General features: G+C 41.7%; 1 protein-coding gene across 1 annotated transcript in view; it reads left to right on the forward strand.

Moving 5' to 3' along the window:
• The window catches only part of seraf (Schwann cell-specific EGF-like repeat autocrine factor), a 41674-nt gene extending 15804 nt beyond the window's left edge, over positions 1-25870 (forward strand). The window contains exons 3-7 of the mRNA XM_078535675.1: positions 9807-9990; positions 10738-10833; positions 18573-18677; positions 18882-18977; positions 25680-25870. Of these exons, the coding sequence (XP_078391801.1) occupies positions 9807-9990; positions 10738-10833; positions 18573-18677; positions 18882-18977; positions 25680-25789 (591 nt within the window). The 3' untranslated portion in view covers positions 25790-25870. The remainder of the gene's footprint in view (positions 1-9806; positions 9991-10737; positions 10834-18572; positions 18678-18881; positions 18978-25679) is intronic.
• Positions 25871-26338: the final 468 nt, after the last annotated feature.

Below are 26338 nucleotides of genomic sequence, written 5' to 3' on the forward strand. Positions count from 1 at the left end.
CGGACAAAGGATCGGATGCTTTTAAAGTATCATGGTTGCATCCCCATGATATGACCCTGATCACAGAGTGCAAGCGAGCTGCCCTTTGCCAGGCAGGAGTCAGACATTAAAGAGGCTATGTGAAGTTCCATGGAGTGTCCTCATTGCATTTCATCATCATCCTGCACAAATCTAGCAGCTATAAGGGACCTTCTGAGCACTCCTGCCTAGTCTGGCCTGTGTGAGGGTCTCATTGCCATTATCATTGCCTTCGATAGCCTCCTCATCCTCATCCTCATTGACGTCCTCCTCATCAGAGGAGACTTCCAGCTCCTCTGGCTCCTCCTCAGCCAGCTGCTCTCCCCATTGCAGCGCCAGGTTGCAAAGGGCGCAGCAAGCAACAATGATGCATGACACCCTATATGGATATATTACAGGGCTTCACCAGATCGGTCCAGGCATTGGAACCTCATTTTCAGTATCCTGATGGTCTGCTCCACCAAGTGGCAAGTTGCAGCATGAGCTTCGTTATACCTTCGCTCTGCTGCACTCTGAGGCTACCGCATGGATGTCATCAGCCACGTCCTCTGCAGGTTCCCCTTGTCCCCCAGGAGCCTTCCCCACATCCTCTCTGGACCCTGGAAGACGTCCGGGATCTGTGACCGACTGTGAATGTAGGAGTCATGCAAACTCCATGGAAACCATGCGCAGACCTGCAGGATGAGTTTGTGGTGGTCACACACCAGCTGAAATTTCAGTGAATGGAAGCCCTTGCGGTTGACATAGTTGACTGCCTGTTGTGACAGAGATCTGAGTACAGTCATTCACACCCTTTACCTGTGGGAAACCACAAATCTGGGCAAATCTAATTGCTCTTGCATCCTGGCTTTCCTGGTCCCGAGCAAAATGCACAAAGTTCTGTACCCTCACGAAGATGGCATCCATGACCTCATGGATGCATTTGTGGATGGAGGCTTGTGGTGTCCCACAGAGGTCACCTGTGGAGCCCTGAAAGGAACCACTGGTGTAAAAATTGAGGGCCGCAGCCACTTTAATGGCCACTCGAAGTGGATGCCCTCCATGTCCCCGTGGCGCCAAATCCTGCAGTAGCTGCCAGTTGTGACTGAACAGTTCCCTAGACATGTACAGTCTTCGGCGACGCTGGTTCTCAGTCATCTGCAGGAATGAAAGGCAGTATCTATAGACCCTGGGCCTAGCAAGGCGCCAAATAGTGATGGCTCGCTTTGGCTCTTCGGTGACATGTGCGGGAGCCCCAGCTGCCCCTTCTTCCTGAGGGTGCTGCTCCTTGCTCTGCATAGCCAGGCACCTCAGTCGCCCTCTTCTCTTTTGCCTTCGCTCTCTGTACACCATGAGGCATACAACTTGTTCACCAGGCTCCATGCTCCTAATGTACACCTCCTGCAGGATGAAAGAGAGAGATGCGTGGGTTAGCATAGGTGTGCTGAGAACCCCTCTTGGATAAGTCTGAAGGCCCCTTAACGCACCCTGGAGAATTCTGGCTGGCACTTGGATGGCCAGAGTTTAGTGCTGCATGGCTGCCCAAAACCCCACCCACCTCTGCCCCACTCCACCTGACCAAATGGCGGCAGCTTTGCCCATTGGACTGCATGCTGCATTCTCAGCTCAGGTGCAGGCATTCTCCTAACCCACACTGCAAGGCTGCACTGTTAGCTTGAACCATGGAGATGACTGATCCAAACTGGAATGATGGCATTGCAAGAGACTGTGAGCTCCTCCACCAGTGACTGCTCCACGGCCAGCTTTAGCAAGGAGATTGTACAATGTGCCTGTCAAGAAGAGTTAATGATGTTATTGGAAATTATTTTTTAAAATAGATTTTTAGTGGGGTATGTGTCTAAGTGTGTCTGTATGTGTCTTAAATGGATTAAAGTCAGCTAGTCTGAGTGCTTTGATGTATAGCAGTTTTGAGATGTTAATTAGATAAATGTAAGGAGGGTAGAAGGTAAAGTGTAAATTTGCATTTGTTAAAATAAACCATTCAAGACTGCGGGTGAAATCTTACACCTAGCTAGAAAATGCCAAGCAATGTGTTTATTCTTTTTCAACTAATAAAATTGGTGGGATGAAAGGATGTTATTGTTAGAAGAGGTAAAGTTAAAAGCATAGTGATACAATGGAAAATTAACCCCAAAGAAAAGAGATTGTGTGTAAGGTACAGGCATTTTAAAATCCAACAAGTATGGGAAGACTCCTGCATGTAAGTCTCAAGTCTGTTTGCAAGGACCCAGAGCTGAAAGAAACTCATTTTGAATGCGACTATCCAGGGTGTGCTCTGCCGGAGGTCTGTTAAATCTATTAGTTTTACTGTTGCCGTTAATGGGTGTGTAACTGAGAGTCAGATTAATTAGGGGATTTTTCTAGTTATTATAGTGATAATTTTGTAGACATATGTATGTGTTTACAATCTTTCTTGTATTAATAAATGTTTAATTTAGTTTTATAAAAAAACATCTTGAGACTCGGCGGTCTTATTACTAAAAATTCAAAGCCTGTATCTTGAAACAAACAAATTGCAAAAATGGGTTATGACAGTTGTTTCAAGTTCCCCTCTGGGATTTGAATAACTCAACCTTCACCATCGGCTGTGTCATAATAGTGCCCAGTTGTCCAACTGTTCTGCAGTCCACTCAAATGCTCAAATTGGTTTGCAGTCTGTGCCTGAGGGGTGAAAAGCTCTGGAGCACTTGGTGGCACTTTCATGCCTCTGATTTGCTTGAGTGGGCAGATAAGCTAGAGACCCAACTCCACAAATGTCAATGTAACTGTGCCTTAACTGTCTCAGCTGCAGTAGACTAGTCACTTTATACAAAGTTTCCCTAATACATAGCCACTTGCCTCCCCCCTACCCTGCACGTGCTTGTGCACTACCTTCAACCGCAGGCATCCCTTTCCCCCAACCCCAAGTTGCCTCAACCGCAGGGCAGCCCTTGCCTCCCCCAACAAGTCGCCTCAACTTTGAAGTCCAACAAACATCACTAAGGCATGTCAACACCCCAATGGGGTCAGCCAGGTCAGGAATGCATGACCCGCATCAGCCCGCACCCTTAAAAGGGCCTGTTGAAAATCAGAAAACCGAGAATGGGGTCGGGCATCCTGGAATCGGGTCCTAGCCTGCATTTTCAACCCTCCATCGAGTCTCCCTGAATCCATGAAAATCCAACCCAATATATTTTTCACAATTTAATTGAATCAGAATGGCTCTTTCACCAATATTGAATGTGGACGGAGGACAGAGTGGAAAAATCAAAGTCAACAGGAGAGAAAATAATAAAAACAGAAAACGCTGGAAATACTCCGCAGGTCTGCCAGCATTTGTGGACAGAGTACGTGTCTGAGGTTGATGATCTTTCATCAGCAACTTTTGAATATTATAAGAAAGATAGAGAGTTATAGAAAGGGATGGAAGGAGGGAGGGGAGGAGGAAGGAAGCGAGGAAGGAAGGGAGGGAGGGAGGGAAGAAGGGAGGAAGGGAGGGAGGGAGGGGGGAAGGTATGAAGGAAGGAAAATTTTTCACATCACGGCTTAGATGCCAATGTGGCAGCTGTATTGGAACAGCTTGGCTAGGGTCATGGCTAGTCCTGGAGCTCAAGTCCTCAGTACTATTGCTGGGATGTTGTCAGGGCCCATAGCCTTTGCGGTATTCAGTGCCTTCAGTCATTTCTTGATTTCACATGGAGTGAGTCTATTTGGTTGAACATTGGTATTTGTGATGCTGGGGACCCCTGGAGGAGGCAGAGATGGATCATCCACCCAGTATATCTGGCTAAATGGTTGCATTTGCTTCAGCCTTGCCTTTTGCACTGATGTGCTGGGGTCTCCCATCATTAAGGGTGGGGATATTTGTGGAGCCTCCTCCTCTTCCGGTTAATGTCACCATTATTTACTACTGGATGTGACAAGAATGCAGAGCTTTGATCTGATCAATTTGTTGTGGAATCGCTTAGCTCTGTCTATCACATGCTGCTTCCACTCAGTCAACTCTTAATCATCAGCAAAGTGATGGAAGGTATCATCAACAATGTTATTAAGTGGCACTTAGACTTACACAACTGCTCACTGATGCTCAGTTTGGGTTCCGCCAAGGCCACTCAGCTCCTGACTGCATTACAGCCTTTTGTCCAACAAAAGAGCTGAATGCATGAGGTGAGGTGAGAATGACTGCCTTTGACATCAAGGTAACATTTGATGGAGCGCAGCATGAAGGAATCCAGCAAAATTGAGGTCAATGGAATTAGAGGATAGCTTTCCACTGGGGTTAGCTTCCTACTTAGCACAAAGGAAGATGGTTGTGTTTGTTGGAGGTCAATCATCTCAGTCCCAGGACATCACTGCAGGAGTTCCTCAGGATAGTGTCCTAGGCCCAACCATCTTCAGCTGCTTCATCAACGACCTTGCCTCCAAGTCAGAAGTAGGGCTGTTCGCTGATGAATATTCAGTACCATTCACAACTCGTCAGATACTGAAGCAGTTTGTGTCCATATGCAAAAAGACCTGGACAATATTCAGGCTTGGGCTGATAAGTAGCAAGTAACATTTGTGCCACACAATTTCCAGGCAATGACCATCTTCAACGAGAGAAAATCTAAACGCCTCTCTTTGACATTCAATGGCATCACCATTGTCGAATCCCTCACTATCAACATCCTGGGGGTTACCATTGACCAGAAACTGAACTAGACTAGCCATTTACATACCGCAAGAGCAAGTCAGAGGCTAGGAATTATCCAGCGAGTAACTCACCTCCTGACTCCCCAAAGCATGTCCACCATCTACACAGCACAAGTCAGGAGTGTGATAGAATATTCCCCACTTGCCTGAATGAGTTTGGCTTCTATAACACTCAAGGATCTTGACACCCTCAAGAATAAAGCAATCTGCTTGGTCAGCACCCCATCCACCACCTTAAACGTTCACTCCTTCCACCCCCAGTGCACAGTGGCAGCAGTGTTTACTATATACAAGGTGCAGTGTGGCAACTCAGGAAGGCTCCTTTGATAGAACTTTCTAAACCCATTACTTGTACCAGCTAGAAGGCCAAAGGCAGCAAACAGGTGGGAACACTACCACTTGCAAGCTCCCCTTCAAGCCACCCACCATACTGACTTGGAACTATATTGCCGTTCCTTCATTGTCGCAGGATTAAAATCAAGGAACTCCCTTCCTACCAGCACTGTGGGAATGCCCGTGCAAGGTGGACTGCAGCGGTTCAAGAAGGTGGCTCACCAGCACCTTCTCAAGGGCAATTAGGGATGGGCAACAAATACTGGCCTAGCCAGCAATGCCCACATCTCATAAAAGGATAAAAAAGAATGTGATAATCTGTTAATGATGTTGAGTTTAATATTGGAATCTGACAATGATGGTAATAATAGGATCCTACAAGTAGTTTCAGGAAGATCTTCAAGGCAATAAAAATGGGATTCCTTTCAGGACATGACATTCCATATCAGCGTAATCTAAACCCATTCAAATTTAATTAGCTTATCAAAATACTAATTAATGCATCATTAAATCTTCCCCATCATGCCTCAAATTAAAGTTGTGTTAATCTTTGTGATGTCTTTTTTGACTAATATGCTATTTCCCACAAGTAACTGCTTGCAGCCGTGCAGTATATCCTATTTCTATGGTGTAGCTTTTACTGTTGAACCCTCAGTGTTTCAATACCTAGTAATGTAAGCAAAGGTTGTGCAGTATATTGCCTGCTCATACTACAGTTGAGTGGGAATGGCTGAGTTCTACATACATGTTTCATGGTATCGTTGGCTTCGAGACCGCTAGATGAATTTTTCAAACTGACTATGTTAGCTTTTTTCAAGTGGTACAAAATATAGTGGATATACTGGGTGATGACCTAAGTTTCCCAAAAAGAAAATAGATGGAGAACAATGAAGACAGTTCTATTCTTATGTTCATCAATGTTCTTTTTAAAAGTAAATTGTTGTGCATGACTAGTTTTTTCAATGTGCGTTCCCTTTAAATTTTCTTGCATAGTATTTATCACAGAATAAGACCTTCCAGGTTCCTTCCAGGCTGTTGCATGGTTGTGCACCCATGTAGGTTAGCAGGAACATTGATGTTGTTGCAAATTGGCACTAATGTTATTTTACAATGCTTTTTGTGTGCCAAAAATCTAAGTAACATACCAAGTAAAAAGCAGCATTCCTGCAGCATTAAGGTGTATTTTAAAGATTATGGTGGATTGGGCAGTCTGATGCTGTTCTGGTTGTGGTTTCATAGAACTCCATACTGATTCCTTACTTTATGACAAGATTTCTGAAGCTGGTCATGTTTAATTGCTGTTGGGGTGTGAGAGTTTTCTAGGAGGAATGTTCTAGATGCCTGCTTCATTCAGAATTCTTATGGCTTAGTACAATGTACTCCCAAATCAATGTTTTCTATTACTAAGCAAGTTTAGTTTTTGTCACATTTTGCCTGTGCCTGTTGAACTTGCTATCAATATCACCCTCATTGTTACCACCCTCATTAATCTTGCTCCCAGTCTTCTTTCTGTTAGTTTCACTGAATAAATCTTCCTAAATTGGGACTTAGGTTTGAAGTCAGGGATGGGATTGGGGATAGGCTTGGATTTGACAAGGTGTGAATTTATTTCAGTGGATGACTATTTCATTGAAGGAAACAGGTTTAAAGTAATTGGCAAAAGAAACAAAAGCAATATGAGAAAAACGTTTCCATAAACGAGTGGTTCGCGTCTGGAAGGCACTGCCTGAGAATATGGTGGAGGCAGGTTCAATTGAGGCATTCAAGAGGGAATTAGATGATTATTTGAAAAGAAACAATGTGCACCGTTATGGGGAGAAGGCAGAAGAATGGCACTAAGTGAAATGCTCACTTGGAGAGCTGGTGCAGACACGATAGGCCGAATAGCCTCCTTCAGCGCTGCAATAATTCTGTGATTCAGTGAAACATGTATTTCAATAGGGAAGTATATTATATCCTATTGCCCAAACTTTGTGGTCACACTTTTGTTCACAGACTTTCTATGGGCTTCTGCCCTGTGACTTGCTATGATTAGAAAGCCATTTTGGTGCAGGGCTTCCTACAGAGGATGGGCACCTGTGTGAACAGGATAAGCAAATGTGTATCTCTTTCACTAATCAGCTTGAAAGATCTTTACTGCTCAGTGCAGAGTCTGAACCAGAAAGTGTCAGTAAACATATTTATTTGATGCCAAATCAGATAGAGAAATCAACATAAAGAATGATAAGGTTAAGAGAGAGAAAGAGATAAAAGGTATAGGAAAAAAATTTACTTTTTAAAATCTCCATCAATAACTAAAATATGAATAAATGAAACTCCACTCTTGAAAAAATCAATTTCACTGGCAGAGGTGTTGTCTGGCAGCACTTAAGACTTATCACACTTCGAAAAATTAACTTCTATTAAATTGGACAAGCCCTAAATGTTCTGGCTGGCCTAGTCGGTATTTATCACATAAGTACTAGGGATGGGCAATAAATGCTGGCCCAGCCAGTGAAGCCCACATCTCATGAATGAATAAAAAAAACCCCACAATCTCACACCTTTCCATATGTCTCAATGCTGAATCTTTTGGCAAGGTACCACTGTAGCAAAGCTTCTGGAGAAGCAGGGCAACTCAAACAGCAACTTCCTGATTTCCACTGCGCAGGTGTGGTCATCAGAGGTTGCTATACAATTTACCATTTAATAACAGGGAGCAATGTTAGCTTCACTGATATTTCTAACACACAGTCCAGGCCATTATCTGATGTGAGGGAGAAATCTGCTACGGGGGGTAATATATTTTGTAAAACTTGTCTAGATGCCACCTTACCAATCTTGTGGCCAGTGATTGCAAGGATGGAATCAAATATTCTGGGAAAGGCTAACCATTATGAGGAGTGCATAAGCAGCAGGGTGCTGACTGAGACTTAAATCACTTAACATAATTAGTGCTTTTATCATGAATTGCAATCACCTTTTCTCTCCAGAGATTTGAAGACAAAATGCAAATCCTACAGTATAAATTTTAACCTGGAAGGCATCAGAAGGAAGATTAAATTCAACAACCATGCTCTCAGTCAATGGAAGAAGAGCTCCTGGACTGAGAGTCATAATGATGCAGAGGAAACATGATTTCTGGTTATCAAATATTCGCCCAACAAATGTGATTTTATGTCATTATTAATGATTAATAGAATTTGCTTCCTAATGCTTGAACATCTTTTTCAGGGGACACTGTGGGTGCTGAGGTTGGTCCATTCACAAAAATGGAAACCTATTTCCTGCATCATCTGCTCCAAAATCCGTGATTTTCTAATTCACTTAACTGCAGATGCCATTCTCAAAATGGTTTTCCACGAATATAAAGAAAGAACTTGCATTTATATAATACCTTTCAAAGGGCTTCATAGCCAATGAAGTACTTCTGAAGCATAGTCACTGTTGTAATGTAGGAAACACAGCAGCCAATGGTGCACACAACAAGATCCCACAAACAACAATGAGATGATAATCAGGTTATCTTGCTTTTCTTGTGATTGCTTGATGATAAACACTGGCCGGGACACAGAGAAGAACTCCCTTGCTTTTTTTTTCAAAATAGTGCAATGGGATATTTTATGACCACTTGAACTTAACAGCTCATCCATAAGCAGTATGGGTACTTCTCAACAAATTAATGTACATTAAACAAATTCTTGAAAATAAGTTTTTCTTTGTTGATTTAACTTCCTACTAACTTCCTATGTTTATGTTTACACAACCAAAATGCTAAATTATACATTATTGGTTTCACAGCAGTGTGTAACCATGCATTTATTATTTGTATAATTTGAGAATCGCCAGACTGGGCAATCTTGCTGGCAGAATGCAAGCACTTGCTACATTTGCTTTTTTTAAAACAGTTAACTAATATTTTATATAGACTAATGTTCTAGTAGCTAAGAATATACGCTCAGTCTGACAGTTTAAGGAGACACATATCTGTTTTTCTCTCCAACATCTCGTGTTAAATGTCTCAGAATGGGATAATGATAGTATTTAAGCACCTGGTAATAAAACTGAGTTTCATGCGCAGACCCATTCTCTTAGCACCATAAAAAAAAACAAGGACTCGGTCAGCAAATAGTTTAAAGATGAATGCTTTTCCATTACACTACTAATATCTATAGCAAAAGCAAATTTTATACAATGTTGAAGCTGTATTAAAAAGTGCAAATCATTTAAATTAATCAAGTTGAAGATGTAGTAACAAACCACTGTGATCTATTAATCATTAATAATGAAATAAAATCGCATTTGTTGGACAAATATTTTATAACCGAAATCATGCTTTCTCTAACTTTTTTAATTGTTTACTGTTTAGTATTCATTACTCATTTGGTGCTGTTTCGCCGAGACAATCGTGGAAATACAAGCACATCTTAAATATTAGGATTTTCTTCCAGCTTCTACAAATCACCGTTCTCTTTAGGACAACGGGTTGGCTGTGAAAATTTTAACGTTTAAAAATATATGAAAAAGTAAGTCTTAGGTTAAACCTCCAAAGCCTCTATAAACTGGCATTTCTTTTGCATTATTCATCGAGCTCCCCTTTCCCAACCCGACTTGAAGTCACTGCAAACAACCAATTGGAGTGTTTGGGAGACTCGTGGGGAGGTCGGCAGGAATTGGGCTGAAACTTCATGAGCGAAGTTAGAGGCACACGGTGCCCTTCCAGTTCACGGTTAGGCGCCCGGCAGCCACAAAACAGAATGAAAGTTCAGAAGACACAGCCCGGTGCTATTTTGTTCATTTCTCAGTGTTTGGTCCTCTTGCTACTGGGGCTTTGCGAAGCTCGGTCGAAAGCATCACGTGGAGTGGTGGTTCCTTTTGTTTTCGATCCCAAAGCGAAGTGCGACCCTCCTTGTCAACATGTGGGGCTGTGTATCAGGAACAACACCTGCTTTTGTTCCAAAGGATACGAGGGCGATCTCTGCCAGTATGGTAAATCAACGCTTGCATCTCATACAGTGTTATATTCCAGAATGACAGAAAAAGCTGCCGGTCAATTTCTGCTCAATTTCACCGCTTAGCTTTAGTTCGATACTTAACTCCAGGTATTTTTTGGAATCGTCAAGATAGGAAGAAACTTCAAAAATACTCTTACAGATTTTTTTATTAACTTCTAATTTTTAGACTTATTTGAGACTATTATGATTGAAGGTTAAAGGGATCAAGTGATTGTGTTTCCGAAAAAAAAAGCTTTTCGGGTCATTAATAGACTCAAAATGTTATATTGTGTAGTTGGCAGGACCTGTTTGACGGCGGGGAGAGGGGGGTTTAAACTAAACTTTGGTGGTGGGTCAGACAGTTTGATTTCCTGTGTTGAAGGTGAACGAATGAAGAGACCAAGTCAGTAAAAAAAGAGTCGGAGGTAAGCAATGTTCCATAAATCTAAGTTCACACCAGGATGGTAGCTTGGTGCTTTCCGGAATGCGTGTGATTTTAAAAACAGATGTCGATTTATAGCAAATTGGTTAGCAACGCCTCACCCCCCAAATAACGGAGAATGTGTTCATTGAAAAGCTGAGAGCTGCGTTTGGAAATACATGTTCGGTTTTATCTTTATGCGCCAGAAATCTGTTTAAAGCCGTTGTGCTAATAAAAGCCATTCGGTTAAGTGTCGCAGTCTGATGACTATGCCTGTACTTAGAGGGAAACACACTCACTCCTCATTAAATGTGATTCTAGTAACTTGTTATCCCAAGTGCAAGAACGGCGGAGAGTGTCTCCGCCCTGGGAAGTGCCGATGTCCACCTGGAGTTAGAGGAAGATACTGCCACAAAGGTACGTGTAATATTAGAAAGCAAATCAACTCATTATTACAAAGAGCTACTGTAAACCGGCTGCTTTTATTGTTAGCAATTTCTTAATTTGCTTACAGGACACACCTCTTCACTCACTTTACAAATCATCTTGGTTCTTTGTAAAGAACAACGAATTGTCGCCGAGTTATTTTTGTAAAGGGATTTGCCCACTGCTGCTTCTCTGCATCCTGTTTGTCTGGGACCTCCCGCCTTTCAAATTCGAAGTAAAAACAAACAGGAAGCGCTGGAAATATTCAGCAGGTCTGGCGGCATCAGTGGCGAGAGAAACAGAGTTAAAGTGTCAAGTCTGTAACCTTTCATCAGAACTGGAACTGGTTTTAAGCAAATACTTAGCCAGGGAGAGGAGGGGGTGGGAAAGAACAGGAGGGAAGGATTGGCAGGCAGGAGCGATTAAATGACAAAAAAAAGATGATGGTGCAAGGCTAAAGGAGATGTTAATGGATAAGAAACAAAAAATTGATCTAAAGGATGTGTAAATGGGAAAAGCAGACCCACCATCAAGGACTGCTATCTGAAAACTCTGATTATAATTTGGTTATAATTTGAAATTATTGAACATACTGTAGAGTGTGGAAGGCTGAAAAGAGCTGAATCGAAAGATGAGGTGCTGTTCCTCGAGTTTATATTAAACTTCACTGGAACAGAGTGGGAGTGGGGCGGAGTATTAAAACGACCAGCAAATGATAGCTCAGGGTCACGCCTGTGGACTGAATGGAGGTATCACCCAATCTGCATTTGGTCTTCCAAGGAAACTTCATTGTGAGCAGCAAATACAGTATATTAAATCAAAAGGAATACAAGTAAATCTCTGTTTCGCCTGAAATGAGTGTTGGTGTCCTGGATGATGGTAAAGAAGGAGGTAAAAGGGGAGGTCTTGCATCTCCTGCACTTGCATGGGAAGATGCTGCGGGAAAGGGAGCTGCTGTTCAGTTTGGTTAAGGAGTGGAATGGAGGAAATGGGTCATTCAGCATTACAGCAAGATGTGCTCAGTTGACAGAGGAAAATCTGTCAACTTGACATGGTTAGGCTGGTGGTTGGAAGTTGAGGACAAGGGAAATCTATCATGGTTCTTGGAGGGAGGAGGGAAAGGGGTAACAGCAGAAGCATTAGAAATAGAAAGGAGAAGGTTGACGGCCCTGTTAATCACAATGACGGGGAATCTTGGCTGGAAAAAAAGAATAACATCATGGAAAGACTGGTATCGATTGCATCGTTAGAACAGATGTGATGGAAATCATAGAATGTCTACAGCATAGAAGGAGGCTGATCGGCCTGTCATGTCTATGCTATTCCGATAGTTCCACATCTGCTCTATAGCCTTGTAAATTTCTTCCTCCAAATAATTATCCAATACCCTTTTGAAAGCCACAAATGAATCTCTCTCCATCACAATCTCAGGCAGTGTATTCCAAACCCTAACTACTCATTGTGTAAAAAAAGGCTTTTCCTCGTTTCACCTTTGGTTCTTTTGCCAATCGCTTTAAATCGTTGTCTTCCACCCCTCCACCAATGGGAACAGTTTCTCCCTGTCAACCCTGTCCAGATCCCTCATGATTTTGAATACCTCTATCAAATCTCCTCTCAACCTCCTCTGAGGAGAACAGCTCCAGCTTCTCCAACTTATCCATGTAACTGAAATCCCTCATCCCTGGAATCATTTCTTTCTGGAGTTTCTCTAAAATGTTCACATCCTTCCTAAAGTTTGGTGCCCAGAATTGGACGCACTACCCCAGTTGAGGCTGGAGCAGTGTTTTATAAAGTTTCACCATAATCCCCTTGCATTGTACTTGGTGTCTCTATTTATAAAGTCCAGGATCCTGTATGCCTTATTAACTGCTTTCTCAACCTGCCCTGCCACCTTCAATGATTTGTATACTTGAACACTTGGTCCCTCTACTCCTGCAACTCTTTTAGAATTGTATATTTCATTTTATATTGCCTCTCCTCATTCTTCCTCCCAAATGTATCATTTCACACTTCTCTGCGTTACGTTTCATCTGCCACGTGTCTGCCCATTCCACCAACCTGCCTATCTCCTCTTGAAGTACATCTCTGTCCTCCCCACAGTTCACAATACTTCCAAGTTTTGTGTCATCTGCAAATTTTGAAATTGTGTCCTACATATCCAAGTCTAGGTCATTAATATATATCAAGAAAAACAATGGTCTTAATACTAGCCCTTGGAGAACCCAGCTATATACCTTCCTCTAGACCGAAAAAACACCTTTCACCACTACTCTGTTTCCTGTCACTCAGCCAACTTTGCATCCATGCTGCCAACATCTCTTTTATTTCATGGCTTTAACTTTGCTGACAAGCATTTTATCAAATGCCTTTTGGAAGTCCATGTTCACCACAACCACATTATCTTCATCAACCCTCTTTGTTACCTCATCAAAACACTCATTAACTTATTTAAACATGATTGACCCGTAACAAATCTATCATGGCTTTTCTTAATTAATCCATACTTGTCCAAGTGACTGTTAATTTTGTGCCAGATCATTATTTCTAAAAGCTTCCCCACCACTGAGATTAAATTGACTGACCTGTGGATGCTGGGTTTATCCTTTCACCCTTTTTTGAACAAGGATGTAACATTTGCAATTCTGGCACCACCATGCAGCTAAGGAGGATTTGAAGATTATGGTCAGTGCCTCTGCACTCTCCACCCTTACTTCTCTCAGTTTTCTCAGGTACAGCTGATCTCGATATGGTGACTGATCAACTTTTAAGTACAGCCAGCTTTTCTAATACTTCCTCTATCCAGTGCCTCAACTACATCCTCCTTCACTATGATTTTGGAAGCAACTTCCTTCTTAGTAAAGACAGATACAAAGTATTAATTTAATACCTCAGCCATGCCCTCTACCACTGTGCATAAATATCCCTTTGGTCCTTAATCAGCCCCAATCCTCCAGTTACCATCCTTTTACTATTTATAGGCCTATAGAAGACTTTTTAATTTCTTTTTATGTTAGTTGCCAGTCTCTGCTCATACGTTTCTCTTTGATTCTCTTATTTCTTTTTTCACTTCCTCTCTGAACTTTCTATATTCAGCCTGGTTCTCATTTGTACTCTCCACCTGACATCTGTCATAGGCACCCTTTTTCTCCTTCATCTTACTCTCTATCTCTTTCGTCATCCAGAGTGTTCTGGCTTTGTTTGTCCTACTTTTCCACCTCACGGGAATGTACTTCGACTGTACCCTAACCATCTTCTCTTTTAGACAGCCCATTCCTCCATTACAGTTTTGCCTGCCAATCTTTGATTCCAGTTTACCTGGGCCTAGTCCACTCTCTTTATTGAAATTGGCTCTCCTCCAACTAATTATTTTTACTCTGGATTGCTCCTTGTCCTTTACCATAGCTAACCTAAACATACTGATCACTCTTTCCTCAATGTTCCCCTACTGACACTTGATTCACTTGGCTCACCTCATTCCCTAGAACCAGATCTAACAATGTCTCCTTCTTCATTGTACTGGAAACATACTGATCCAGAAAATTCTCCTGAACACACTTCAGAAACTCTTCCTCCCCCCCACCCTTGACACTACTACTATCCTTGTCTATATTAGGATCAAGGAATGGAGAAACTGGGAAAATGGAACAGAGTCTTTACAGGAAGCAGACTGGGAGGATGTGTAGTTAAAGTAGCTGTGGGAATCAGTGGGCAGTAGATATATTATAGTGGGTAATGGTCAATAGCCTATCCCCAGTAATAGAGACAGATAAATTGTGAAAGGATATTGAAGAGTTGGAGATGTACCAGGTAAAGGTAAAGGGAGAGTAGAAATTGAACACAAACTTAATTAAATTATCCTGTTCAGGGCAAGAGTAGGAAACGGTACCGATCATCAATGTCCCTCAAGAGGTGAGGGAGGGGACCAGATTATCACTGAAATAAAGACTGTTCTACATATTCCATGAAAAGGCAGACATAGCTAGGTCCTATAAGGGTTTTCATAGCAACATCTTTTACTTGCAACAAGTAAGTGGAGTTAGAAAAGTTGTTCAATGTGAAAACAAGTTCATCCATGCAGAGTAAGGTGGTGGTGGATGGGGATTGGAGTGCTCTACCTGGAAGCCTGTTTCACATATTGATCATCTTGTCTGTGAAGAAAATATCAGTTCTAAAACTTTTTTTTTACGAGGTTGAACCAGAGTTCCCTTGCCCTAATCTTGTAATGTGAAGTAATATTCTGAATGTATTTTATCCATTCCCTTAACTAATTTGTATACCTCGAAGATCAACTCCCAGTTGCCTCCTATCCAGGCTGAAAAGCTGAGTTTTTCTTCTCAACTCAGACTCCTGATGCTAAAACTCAGCCTGTTTGCTCTTCTGCACAGGCCCTTACTCCCTCTGTTTTCTCAGAAACTAGGAATAAATATCATGTTCTAGATGTAATCTAACTACACCCATAATACTCAGTTTGATTAGCATCTCTGACATATTTTATTGCTTTAGCTATGACATTCAACATTCTGAAAGCTCTGGATTGGTTGGGTACCTTTAGTATTCAGTCTACTAAGACTCTGAAGTTTCTTCGAGCATCACCCTTAACTATTTCAACATCATTCATGGACTACTTACTTTCCATTTCAATGTACAGTATTTTACCCTTGTTTATTATTAAGCATCATGTGCTCTTGTTCTGCCTGAATCCTGTTTTGTCCATTTCTTCTTAATTGCTTCCTCTGATTCCAGTGTTATTTTTCTTTATTTTTTCATGAGATGTGGGTGTTGCTGGCAAAGCCAGCATTTGTTGCCCATCCCTGATTCCCTTGAACTGAGAGTTGAGCACATTGATGTGAGCCTGGAGTCACATGTAGGCCAGACCAGGTGAGGATGGCAGAGTTGCTCCCCTAAAGTACACCAGTGAACCAGATGGGTTTTTACAACAATCAATGATAGTTTCATGGTCACAATTACTGAGGCTAGCTTTATATTCCAGATTTATTAATTGAATTTAAATTCCACCAGCTGCCATAGTGGGATTTGAACCCATGTCTCCAGGGCATTAGCTGTGCCTCTGGATTACTAGTCAATTAACATTAACATTATGCCACCATTATATTAATAAGACCCCCTCCCTGCCTTCAAACCCGTTGGCGGGGGAGTGTACACTCCAGCCTCAAGTGCAATGGTCCCCTACTTCCTTATTTATTGTTGGGATATGGGCAACGTTGGCAAGAACACATTTATTGTCCATTCCTAGTTTCTCTGACGAGGCGGTGAGGACCTTCTTCTTGAACTACTGCAGTCCTTGTGGTGATACGCCCCCATGGTGTTGTTGCAGGGCTGTGAGATGCTGTTTAAATGAGTTCTTGTGTCTGATAGTGTATACCGCAGCTGTAATGGCTGATGTTGCAGAAGCTCAGTAGAAGGGTACATCAGCTGAACTGCTCTGTTCTGAATGGTTTGAGTAGCTTGAATGTTTTAACTAATTCTTAAATATTTTTAAAGTACGACAGCACAGCTATCAAATTAGTTTCGTTATTTATCTTCTGATTTTTGTGATTGATATGAAGCATAGCTGACTCAATTCTCTAAGATGTAAAAATTTTGCTTTTAAAGATGTGATAATATATAGATACATTATTAATTTTTTTAAAAAATTCACTCATGGGATGTGGGTGTCGTGGGCTGGGCCAGCATTTATTGCCCATCCCTAATTGCCCTTGAGAAGGTGGTGGTGAGCTGCCTTCTGGAACCACAGCAGTCCATGTGGTGTAGGTACACCCATAGTGCTGTTAGGGATGGAGTTCCAGGAATTTGACCCAGCAACAGTGAAGGAACAGCGATATATTTCCAAGTTAGGATGGTGAGTGACTTGGAGGGGAGCTTCCAGGTGGTGATGGCGGTTGTGGGTTTGGAAGGTGCTGTCTAAGGAAACTTGATGAGTTCCTGCAGTGTATTTGTAGATGGTTCACACTGCCCCTACTGCGTGTCGGTGAATGTATGTGGGTGGGATGCCAATCGAGTGGGCTGCTTTTTCCTGGATGGTGTAAAGCTTCTTGAGTGTTATTGGAGTTGCACTCATCCAGCATTCCATCTGACTTGTGCCATGTAGATGGTGGGCAGACTTGGGGAGTCAGGAAGTGAGTTACTCGCCACAGGATTCCTAGCCTCTGACCCATTCTTGTAGCTACAGTATTTATATGGCTAGTCCGGTTCGGTTTCTGTTCAATTGAAACCCCGGAATGTTGATAGTGGGGAATTCAGCGATGGTAATACCATTGAATGTCAAGGGGAGTTGGTTAGATTCTCTCTTGTTGGAGATGGTCATTGCCTGTCACTTGTGAGGCGCAAATGTTACTTGCCACTTGTCAGCCTAAGCCTGGATATTATCCAGGTCTTGCTGCATTTGGACATGGACTGCTTCAGTATCTGAGGAGTCGCGAATGGTGTTGAACATTGTACAAACATCAGCGATCATCCCCACTTCTGACCTTATGATGGAAGGAAGGATTGATGAAGCAGCTGAAGTTGGTAGGGCCTAGGGCACCACCCTGAGCAACTCCTGGGGAACTTGTTGTCTGTCCTTATTTAGTTTAATATACCTTCAAACTTGCTTTTCTAGTTAACATTAGAAACATAAATGTTGTAGTTTTGTTTTTGCTTTACTAATTCCTTCCTAATGATGGTTCTGATCATGAGAAAAAAAAAGTTTCTAAGGTATAAAACTATATTTTGTGCACTTAATTCACAAACTACTCTTAAAATTCAAATTATCATTTGCATAATGATTATTTTAGAGAAATAATTTTCCTTTAGATGTGAGAAATTATGTTCTGTATTAATGTCTTAGATATTGCATTGAAACTATATGGAACCAGTTCTGAAACCTAGTATTTTAGTAATGCTTAAGGTATAATTTACAGATCTGCCTTAATTCAGATGTTTTCAGTTCTTATAGTTACATATACTTGATTAATTAGGAAGAGATGGATTGGGTTGATAGAAGTAAACAGTAACCAGTACTTGCAGAATCTAGAATGAGGAACATAGAAAGAGAGATTTATGAAAGAAAGCAGGGGAACATTTTTACATAGAGGGTTATATGGCTGTTGAATGCACTTGCAATGAACGGACAAGTTCCAACTATTTCTGGTGAGTTTTTGAGTACCTAGTCAGTGGGTAAGAACCCCAACTTCATGCCATTCCAATTATTTGAATACTGAGTCTCAGGGTTTGTAAAATTGAAACTAAGAATATTCCAACTATACTGCCAGATTTTGCTGGAAGGGTGCATCTTGCAGTAAGGCCAGTTAGATCAACATACAATTTAGGTTTTAAAAAATTTTGCCCACAAAGTTGCTGGAAATGTGCGCTGCTCACTTCACAGTGACGACAATCGGCAAAGTTAATGTTAAAGCAGTGGAAATTGTCTAACAATTTATGGTGATTCACAATCCACGGGTCATTTCTTCCTGAGTAAAGTTTGCTGGTTGTTTAGGATATTAGTAATAGCATGCATCATTCAGGTACAATTTTTTTCTGCAAAATCTGGCCCACAATATTAGATAGTTCAGTATTGAGAAGGAAAGGGGAGCAAATGAATATTGGAACAGAGTGGGTATGTGAGATTAGGATTACTGTTTGTAAGATTACTGTCCATGTAAAAAAAAATTAAATTAAAAAGCTTTCAAATTTGTAAAACTTTATTTCACACAAATGTTGTCTCCACGTAGCTACTTGTGATGGCGGCTGTCTCAATGGTGGAGAGTGCATCTCTGTAAACAGTGTTGTGAAGTGTCTCTGTTCCTCGGGCTGGATGGGATCAAGATGCCAGGAAGGTAAAGGAACTCCTATGTTGGAATTTTGTTTTGGAAAAACAAAAGGTAAAATAAAATTTTTGCATTGTTTGTAAAGTGTTCATGTGGTTAAGGGATATATTTTCTCTGAAAATGTCAGTGGCTTCATCATGTTATTGAAATTAGGAATCCTGAAAATGTATATCTGTTATATCTCCTTCCATCCTTCCTCCACCTGCCCAACAGCAATCTGTCCCCAGGGATGTCGGAATGGTGGAAGCTGTTTGGCACCAGGTATCTGTAATTGTCAAGATGGATGGGTTGGTGGTGCCTGCCATTTAGGTAAGTTTGAATCTGCATTTAAGACGTAACATGCTTTGCTGTTTTATACACTGTTATGTAAGACCAGGAATAATGAGATCTCCTGTTCAACTGCTGGTTTATTTTTTTTCTTTTAAAATATATTAAGAATGCACTTTATTACATTCTATTATTTATGGTAGTTAATGGTGATTATTTATGTCGTGCTATTGAGGAAGCATCAAACATGTTGGGCAGGAATTTCCATTATGTTGTGTCGGATTTTCCATGTAATTCACCTGAAATTGGTCAAAGCCCCACAAAAGATGGTAGAATTTCAAGCACAAATTATGTTCAATACAAATTCTGAATCTTTTGCAATAGTTTTTTAAAAAAATCAGGCTAGAAGTCAAAACTTGACTATGATCCCAGAGTGAATTGATCATCATAGTATGTTTCTGCAATTTGCATCCATTTCCAGGCCTTTGAAAGGGTTCTTAAAATTAAACTTTTTTCTGATGGAAGGATGCAAATAGGCAATTTTTAAAGGCTTTTAAATATTAAATAGTTAATTTACTTAGAAACTGACTACTGTACACCAATGTGAACAGTAAATGGTTCTGTATAGTTTTTTAAAGCCATTTTTGATTATCTAAAATCATGTTACCCGCAGGTGGTGGACTGGATGTTCTGATTAAAAATGCTTATTTTTATGATCAGTCCATTTTCAGTTGCATTAATAAAACTACACCAGGTTACTACCCTTAAGTATATTAAATTTTCTAAAATGATGCTCAACTGGTTCATGGCAGATTTTATGTTTGATGATATGCAAATATGAGAGAGTGGAAACTTGAGCAGAAAAGACACTTCTGAAAACTAACACAAATTTGAGTGTAATTTGTGCCTGGATCATTGATCCAAAAATTTGACTAGACAATTCCTGAAAAATGCTTGTTACATAGCACATCATAAATTCACAAATTCAGTTAAACCTAACATCTACAAGCAGCATTATGCACTCTGCTAGTCATCCAGACATCCTGGATTGTCGTCACATCCTTTCCACAACACGTAGCCCATTAATAATGATGCATGTAATTTGTCACAATGACTACATGCATGTTTATAGTGTTATATAAGTCCCGGGGTGGTAGTTTGTGTAGGTGTCTTTTGAGAGGGGCATGTTGAAGTCCAGTATTGAATAAAAGCTTGGATCAGTTTTTTCACTGATGATGGAATTAAGTAGAGGTGAAGCTGAGCAATGTTGTGGAGGTGGATGTAAGCGGTTGTAAGTGATGATTAGGATATGGTTTTTGAAGCTCAGTTCAAGGTTGAACAGGACACAGCGGATGTGCAGCCTTTGGCTCAGCTGGGGGAAGTGGCCAGGAAAATAAACTGTATCCAGGGCAAGTGTATGCAGTTGTTAGCAGGAACTGAACGCAATGGATTTGATTTTCACAATATTGAGGTGAAAAAAAGTTCCGACTCAGCCATGATTTTATGTTGGAGAGACTGTCTATTTCATTATTACAATAATATTTTTAAAGATTAAATTTTTCACTTACTTCCTTTAATGACTGGTGAGTGAATTGATGTACCTTCATAAAATAGATTGGAAAGATGAGGAAGAAGTCATCCTAGTTAGATGGCAGACTAGATATTTTCTTCATGTCATTGCCAGCAATGCTTTGGTAGTGCCCTCAATTCAGAGTTTTTTCATGGCCCAAGTGTAGTATGTGAAGGCCCACCTTTGCTACTGCTACTTTGAAACTATCTTGCAACACAATTGAAGCACAGTAAGTTCTTGATAATAAACAGACAAGTTGCAGATCATAACTACATAAGAAATAGGAGCAACCATCCATCATTTAATAAGCTCATGGGTGAACCTCTACATCAACTCTACTTTCACACGCAACCCCAATATCCCTTGATTCCCTAAAGTCCCAAAAATCTTTCGATCTTGCTCTTGAATATATTCAATGATTGAGCATCCAAAGCCCTCTAGGATAGAGAATTCCAAAAACACACAACCCTCTGAGTAAAGAAATTTCTCCCCATCTCAGTCCTAAAGGTCATCATAGAGTCATAGAGGCCTACAGCACAGAAAAAGGCCCTTTGGCCCATCGCGTCTGCGCCGGTCAAACAAGTACCTAACTATTCTAATCCCATTTCCAGCACGAGGCCCATAGCCTTGTATGCCATGGCATTGCAAGTGCACATCCAAATACTTCTTAAATGTTATGAGGGTTTGTGCCTCTACCACCCTTTCAGGCAGTGAGTTCCAGATTCCCACCACCCTCTGGGTGAAAAACTTCTTCCTCACATCCCCTCTAAACCTCCTGCCCCTTACCTTAAATCTATGCCCCCTGGTTATTGATCCCTCCACCAAGGGGAAAAGTTCCTTCCTGTCTACTCTATCTATGTCCCTCATAATTTTATACACCTCAATCATGTCCCCCCTCAATCTCCTCTGCTCCAGGGAAAATAGCCCCAGTCTATCCAATCTCTCCTCATAACTAAAACTCTCCAGCCCAGGCAACATCCTCGTAAATCTCCTCTGCACTCTCTCTAGTGCAATCACATCCTTCCTAAGATGCAGATTCCAGAACTGCATGCAATACTCCAGCTGTGGCCTAACCAACGTTTTATACAGTTCTAGCATTACCATCCTGCTCTTATATTCTATGCTTTGGCTAATAAAGGTAAGTATCCAATATGCCTTGTTAACCACCTTATCTACCTGTCCCACTACCTTAAGGGACAGGTGGACATGTACACCAAGGTCCCTCTGATACTCGGTATTTCCCAGGGTCCTACCATTCATCGTGTATTCCCGTGCCTTGTTTGTCCTGCCCAAGTGCATCACCTCACACTTATCTGGATTAAATTCCATTTGCCACTGATCAGCCCATCTGACCAGCCCGTCTATATCCTCCTGTAATCTAAGGCCATCCTCCTCACTATTTACCACCCCACCAATTTTCGTGTCATCCGCGAAGTTACTGATCAACCCTCCTACATTCAAGTCTAAATCATTTATATATACCACAAACAGCAAGGGACCCAACACCGATCTCTTTGGAACCCCACTGGACACAGGCATCCAGTCACAAAAACACCCTTCGACCATCACCCTCTGCTTCCTGTCACTTACCAATTTTGGATCCAATTTGCCAAATTGCCTTGGATCCCATGGGCTCTTACCTTCATTATCAGTCTCCCATGTGGGACCTTATCAAAAGCCTTGCTGAAGTCCAAGCAGACTACGTCAAATGCATTGCCCTCATCTACACACCTGGTCACCTCTTCGAAAAATTCAATCAAATTGGTCAGACATGACCTCCCCTTAACAAAACCATGCTGATTGTTCTTGATTAATCCCTGCCTCTCTAAGCGTAGATTAATTCTGATCCTCAGAATTGCTTCCAATAGTTTCCCCATCACTGAGGCAAGACTAACTGTCCTGTAGTTCCCTGGTTTATCCCTTCCTTCCTTCTTCAATAACGGTACCACATTGGTTGTCCTCCAGTCCTCTGGCACCTCTCCTGTGGCCAGAGAGGTATTGGAAAATTATTGCCAGCGCCCCTGCTATCTCCTCCCTTGCCTCACTCAGCAGCCTAGGATACATTTCATCTGAGCCTGGAGATTTATCTACTTTTAAGCCTGCCAGACTGCTTAGAACCTCCTCCCTTTCTATGCTAAGTTCTTTAATTATATCACAGTCCATCTGCCTGATTTCTATACCCACATCGCCCCTCTCACTTGTGAACACCGATACAAAGTATTCATTTAGAACCCTACCTACGTCTTCCGGCTCTACACATAAATTACCACTATGGTCCTTAATGGGCCCTACTCTTTCCCTAGTTATCCTCTTACTCTTAATGTACTTGTAAACTAACTTTGGATTTTCCTTTATTTTACCTGCCAATGTTTTTTCATACCCCCTTTTTGCTCTCCTAATTTCCTTTTCAAGTTCCCCCCTACACATTCTATACTCCTCTAGGGTTTCCACTGTTTTGAACCCTCAGTATCTGCCATAATTCTCCCTTTATCTCTTTATCCAATCCTGTATATCCCTCGACATCCAGGGTTCCCTGGGATTTGTTGGTCCCACCCTTTGTCTTTTCTGGAATATGTTGGCCCTGTACTCTCCCTATTTCCTTCTTGAATGAGTCCCACTGCTCTGACGCAGATTTACCTAAAAGTAGCTGCTCCCAGTCCACTTGACCAAATCATATCTGATCTTATTAAAATCGGCCTTCCCCCAATTTAGAACTCTGGTTTCTGGCCCATCCTTGTCCTTTTCCATAATAACCTTGAATCTAACGGAGTTATGATCACTATCTGCAAAATGTTCCCCCATTGATACCTCTACCACTTGCCCAGTTTCATTCCATAAAATTAAGTCCAGGACTGCCCCCTTTCTTGTAGGACCTCCTGCGTACTGGCTTAAAAAGCTCTCCTGGATGCATTTTAACAATTCCGCTCCTTCTAAACCTATCACACTATGACTGAGCCAGTTAATGTTGGGGAAGTTAAAATCCCCCACTATTACTACCCTATTATTTTTACACTTCTCTGAAATTTGCCTGCATATCTGCTCTTCTATTTCTCTCTGGCTGTTTGGGGGCCTATAGTACACTCCCAGCAATGTGATTGCTTCTTTTTTGTTTTTAAGTTCTACCCATATGGCTTAATTTGAGGAGCCTTCTAAGATGTCATCCCTCCTTACTGCTGTAATTGATTCCTTGATCAATATTGCGATACCCCCTCCTCTTTTACCTCCTTCCCTGTCTCACCTGAAGACCTTATATCCTGGAATATTGAGCTGTCAATCCTGCCCCTCTCTCAACCATGTCTCTGTGACAGCAATGACATCATACTTCCATGTGTTAATTTGTGCCCTCAACTCATCTGCCTTATTCGACAGACTCCTTGCATTAAAATAAATACCATCCAACCTTGCCAAGCTCCCTTGTACCTTAACTGGTCTATCATTTCGATGCCTTCCAAACTCATTTGCTCTCTCTTTTAATTTTGGCTGTGCATCTCCCCCTGCTGAACCTCCTCTCAGGATTTCATCCCCCTGCCAAGTTAGTTTAAACCCTCCCCAACAGCACTAGCAAACCTCCCCGCAAGGATGTTGGTCCCATTCTGGTTCAGGTGCAACCTGTCCGCCTTGTACAGGTCCCACTGCCCCCAGAAATGATCCCAATGTCCTGGAAATCTAAAGCTCTCCCTCTTGCACCATCTCTCCAGCCACGCATTCATCTGAACTAATCTTCTATTTCTATACTCACTAGTGCGTGGCACTGGAAGTAATCCAGAGATTACTACCTTTGACGTTCTGTTTTTTAATCTGTTTCCTAGCTCCCTAAATTCTACTTGCAGGACCTCATCCCTCTTTCTACCTGTGTCGCTGGTACCAATATGTACCATGATCTCTGTCTATTTTCACTCCCCCTTTAGAATGCCCTGCAGCCGTTCAGTGACATCCTTGACCCTGGCACCAGGAGGCAACGTACCACCCTGGAGTCACGTCTATGGCCGCAGAAACGCCTGTCTGTTCCCCTTACTATCGAAGCTCCTACCACTATTGCTCTTCCCCTCTTTTTCACTGCCCCCCCCGTGCAGCTGAGCCACTCACAGTGCCATGAGCGTGGCTGCCCTCCCCAGAGGAACCGTTGCTCTCACCATTTTCCAACACAGAAGAACGGTTCTCGAGCACGATGCACCCTGGGGATTTCCTGACTACCTGCCTGACCCTTTCTTCTTATTGATGGTCACCTATTCCATCTCTGTCAGCACTTCCATAAGCTGTGGGGTGACCACATCTAAAAATGTGCTATCTACGAAACTCTGTGCCTCCAGCTGCCTCTCAAGCTCAAACTCGGAGTTCAAGTAGCTGCAGCTGGTGGCACTTCCTGCACACGTGGTCGGTCAGAGCGCAAGGAGCGTCTAGGAATTCCCACATGTTGCAGGCGGTACATAACACGGGACTGAGCTGCCCTGCCATGCCTCTAGTTGAAAAAAAACCCTTACTTTAAGTTAAATACAGTGAAAAAACATTAAATTATTTATGTACTTTAAATAAAAACTAGAACCCTTACCTTTTCTTAGCTTAATCTATTTTAAACTAGAGGAAAAAACTGGAAAAAACACTTACCCACTACTCACCAGTCCAATCTCACCTTTGTGCTGACGTCACTTTTTGAAGCTTCCCCGGACTCGCACTGGTTCTGATCTCTCCGCCGCTCTCTCACCCTGCCTTGTGATGCCAGTCTTGTTATTTTCAACAAGAACTGACTGCAGGACACTCTTCCCAGACTGCTTCATCATGATGCTGACAGCAGGACACCCTTCCCAGACTGCTTCACTGCGATGATAACTGCAGGGCACTCTTCCCAGACTGCTTCACCATGATGCTGACTGCAGAACACTCTTCCCAGATTGCTTCACCACGATGCTGACTGCAGGACACTCTTCGCAGCACATGAAAGATATTGGGGGGGATTTTTAACTTGATGATGCACTTGGAGCAGTGGGTGGGTTCAGTCAGTGCATGGAGAACCAAGAACTAAGTGCAACACATCTATCATTGTTTATTTTTAAACAATATAATACAAAAAGGTTAGAGCAAAAGGTATGTACATTCTTATATTTGTTCCAATGATAGACCATGTGCAAAAAATATTGATTCTGGATAAAAACACTGATCATGCTGTTTCTTTTCAGCGGTTTGTGACATCCCTTGTGTACATGGAGGGAAATGCATTGCGCCTAATGTGTGCCGATGTCGTGGATCCTACACTGGTCCTCAATGCAAACAAAAGAAAAATGAATGAAGAGTCCTTTTTCCTGGAGAGGAGCCCTCTTAGTCATTGTTTTCTATGGTCAAGCCATCTATTAGATGTTTTTAAGTAATACTTCAACAGTGCCAAAAATTGAGAAACAAGTGGAAAACTTAATTAAATCATAAACCTTTACATTCTTTTTTAGTAGCTAAAGTGGCTACACTATGTGGTTATCTTTTTCTCGGGCCTACTGCCTGTGTATTTGCCCGGCTGGCTTTTTAATGCAATGGTTATCTTCTGTGTAGTTTCATTCCTGTTAAATGTAATTGAGTGTTGGCATTTTTATTGTAAAATTTATTGTAAAACAGAGTGATCACACGCCAACCATAATCAGTGGAGATTGCTTAACTTGGTTTTAAAAGTCCATGTATGTGACTGTTGTTCCTAATGCAAGTACAATAAAGTATTATTTTGAATTTTTAAAAACTCTTTATTATAGATTTGCAATACCTTGTCCTGACTAGAAATTCTGTATACATTCAATCTGGCTGTCATCTTTTTTGATTCATATATTGACAATGGCAAGTGATTTGCTCTGAA

This window comes from Cetorhinus maximus, chromosome 3 (genome assembly GCF_964194155.1).
Source record: "Cetorhinus maximus chromosome 3, sCetMax3.hap1.1, whole genome shotgun sequence".
Taxonomy (NCBI): domain Eukaryota; kingdom Metazoa; phylum Chordata; class Chondrichthyes; order Lamniformes; family Cetorhinidae; genus Cetorhinus; species Cetorhinus maximus.